Below are 3,044 nucleotides of genomic sequence, written 5' to 3'. Positions count from 1 at the left end.
GCCCGGGCGGGAGCGGGGGCGGCCCGGGGCGACGCCGCCGTTGCCGCTTTAGCGCAAAGAGAGCGGCTGCGGTTTAGGGAAGCGGGGCTCAGCCCCTGCCGCGGCGTCCGCTGCTCCTTCGCCAAACCCGCTGTGCCAAAGCACCGTCGCCCTGTTTTCGCGAGTTTTGCGCCGCCTGAGCGGCGACCCAGCCGACCCGACAGGAGCTGCGGCGCGGCGGGGCCGCGCGTCCCGCGCAGCTCAGCGGAACCCACGAGCGGTTTCTCCGCGTCTCCTTCGCGGCACCCAGCTTCCCACGGACGGGCGGAAGCCCTTTCGTAGTTGCTGTGGCCGTTTGTATAAGTTTTTCCCCCCTCTTGAGATGACAAGTAACTTATTTTGTTTCCTAATGAGCTAGGAATTTAAATAAACGATTTTCTTTTATATCAGGATAAATTTACAGGGCAGATTACGCATTCTGGTTCCATTCTGGTTGGATTGAAGTTTTCCACTTTGTGCAAAGGTTTGAATGAAGCCCTTCACCTATCTTTTAATCCCTCTCGGCCACACCGAGCCGGGCACGTTGCAATTGGGGCAGCTTTCAGCACCAAGAAAGGCGTTTTCCAGTGTTGTGTCTCTAACTGCCGGTAATGTAATTTTATTCGAATATTCGAAAATTGAAATTCATGATTATGAGAATTAAAATTAAATTCGCGTGAGAATATGAGGAGCTGCTTTTAGGCAATCGATAGCATGTTTGCAATGCGACGTTGATTGCTTGGACCCGTTAATGTATGTTTTGAGGAATGAATGAGAACAATTTTTACCAGGGTTTTCTCCTGGGCGATTTTGGTAACCCGTGACGTTTGTGTTATGAGGAATTGTTACCGTAGGGGTTACACTGAGCACAACCAGCTCCCTCCCTCAAGCAGCCCTCAACAATGAAACAAAGACAATCGATCCCCTTCAATTCCATTTATTCAGATCGTATTATTCTTGTAGTTTGGACTTCAACGTAATACAGCATATTGCACTTACCAGAGAGCAGCACAACAGAAAAAGTACAATACTTCAGTTTATTCCCAAGGAAGAATAAGATGTTGTGATAGTTGTTGCTCTTCTTAAATATATGAATCCAACTGAAAATCTAAGTATATGTACACAAGATTTACTAAGTCCCTGAATATGCCATTCAAAATTTTACACAGACTTTTTTGCTTTTCTTATATTTTTTACAGAGATATACAGTATGTCACACACAGTTTCAGCTTGAGAAAACTTTGCACAGTTATACCCCAGCTACGAGGCTGTTGGGTTTTTTGTTTTGTTGTTGTTGGTTTTCTTGGAAGGATCCCCCCCAGATTTATGCCAATGATTATTTGGATAATTTTCTGCAGGATTGTCCCCCCATTCCCCACCCCCTCCCCCTAGCCAGAATGTTGAAGGAAATACCAATTAAAAATAAGTCTAGAAGAAGAAAGCCATTACATCATGACGAAGGTTAAACTGTATATATTGCACATCGGTACAGAAACATAATGCAGTAACGCTTTCATCCCCGCCTTTCCCTCTCTCCCACGTGCCCCTCCTTGCTCCCGGGCTGGGCCGCGTGGGGGAACCTAACTGTACTCGTAGTCTGACGAGTCCTCCTCGGACACCCCTGTCAGGTCTCTGCGGTAAGAGTCCATGCCGTTCTCCTCCATCTCGCCCGCTGGCCGGAGGGTTTTGCCCACGCCTTTGCGCTCCTCCATTTTGATGGTGTCGTAGAGTCCCTTAGGTTCATCTTCAAGGAGGATGTTCCTCTCTGAGTGAGAGGGTTTCATTTGGCAGACGTTTTTGAGGAAGAGGAGGACAGGGGCGTAAAGCACGTTGGCGAGCCCCATGCCCAGGTTGAGCTGCGCAAAGCCCATAGTGTGCACAATCTGGCCGGCCACGATGGGCCCCAGGGCGTACGCCACAGAGTAGGAGATGTCTGCGATGGCGTAGACGCTGCCGTAGACAGAGACGTGGCGCACGTCCACCAGGAAGGCCAGGGTGGGCAGCAGGGCCGTGTCCACCAGGGCGATGCCGAAGCAGATGCCGCAGAGGGGAACGATGACCTGCCCAAAATTCCTGCAGGCCGGCACCAGGCAGGAGCTGGCGCCGATGATGGCCATGCCCAGGGCCCCGTAAAACCACTGGAGGTGGGGGTACGCGGCGGCCAGCCGGACAGTGACGTAGACGCCCAGCACGTGGGGGAAGAAGGCGGGCAGCCAGGTGAGGCCCACCTCCCACTCGCTGGCCCCCATGGACTCCTTCATCCAGTTGGCGATGGTGGGCTCCAGGAAGGCCAGGGGGATGTTGCAGGTGGCCAGGGCCCCCGCCACCACGGCGATGTAGGGGTCGACCATGAGGCGGTGGATGGGGGTGCCGACGGGCATGTTGGCCCGCGCCCCGGCGGCGCAGGGTGGCGCCAGGGCCAGCAGCAGCAGCCCGTCGAGGAGGCAGACGCAGGCCAGCACCAGGAAGGGCACCCGCTTGCCGGCGAACTCGTAGAGGACGCCGCCGAAGGGGGGGGCGGCCAGGCTGCCGAAGGAGATGCAGGCCAGCGCCGTGCCCAGGGCGCGGCTCCGCGCCGGCTCCTCGGCGTAGCGGTCGGCGATGAGGGCGATGCCGGCGGTGTCGGCGAAGGCCGAGCCCAGCCCCTGCAGGCTGCGCGCCGCGAACAGCGTCGCGTAGTTCTCCGCGAAGGCGAAGGTGGCGGTGGAGAGGAACATGACGGCCAGCCCGGCCAGCAGCGGCGCCTCGTAGCCCACGCGGTCGATGAGGGTGCCGCTGAGCGGGTTCACCAGCAGCTGCAGCATGGCCTTGGAGGCGAACAGCACCCCGATCTGCACGTCCTCGTTGCCCCCCGCGGCCGGCGGGTACCGCGGCCGCAGGAGGCTCCGGTTCCCCCCCCCGCCGCCGCCGCTCTCGTTGCCCCCCGCGGGCGCGAACGGGCCGGCGACGTCCCCCCCGCCGCGCATGGCCGCGATGTAGTCGGGGATGATGGGCACGATGACCATGTAGAGCATGTTGTCCAGCAG

General features: G+C 57.2%; 1 protein-coding gene across 1 annotated transcript; it reads right to left on the bottom strand.

Moving 5' to 3' along the window:
• Positions 1 to 1,598: 1,598 nt before the first annotated feature.
• On the bottom strand, positions 1,599 to 3,044 carry SLC18A3 (solute carrier family 18 (vesicular acetylcholine transporter), member 3; the record flags this gene model as incomplete). The annotated part of the gene is made up of 1 exon (XM_010567937.1): positions 1,599 to 3,044. A coding segment is annotated over one exon (1,446 nt), but the record flags the coding sequence as incomplete, so codon positions are not given.

Source organism: Haliaeetus leucocephalus, unplaced genomic scaffold, assembly GCF_000737465.1.
Source record: "Haliaeetus leucocephalus isolate CR32 unplaced genomic scaffold, Haliaeetus_leucocephalus-4.0 Scaffold229, whole genome shotgun sequence".
NCBI lineage: Eukaryota > Metazoa > Chordata > Aves > Accipitriformes > Accipitridae > Haliaeetus > Haliaeetus leucocephalus.
Note: the sequence above shows the minus strand (reverse complement) of the source record. Positions and strands in the feature narration are given on the sequence as shown.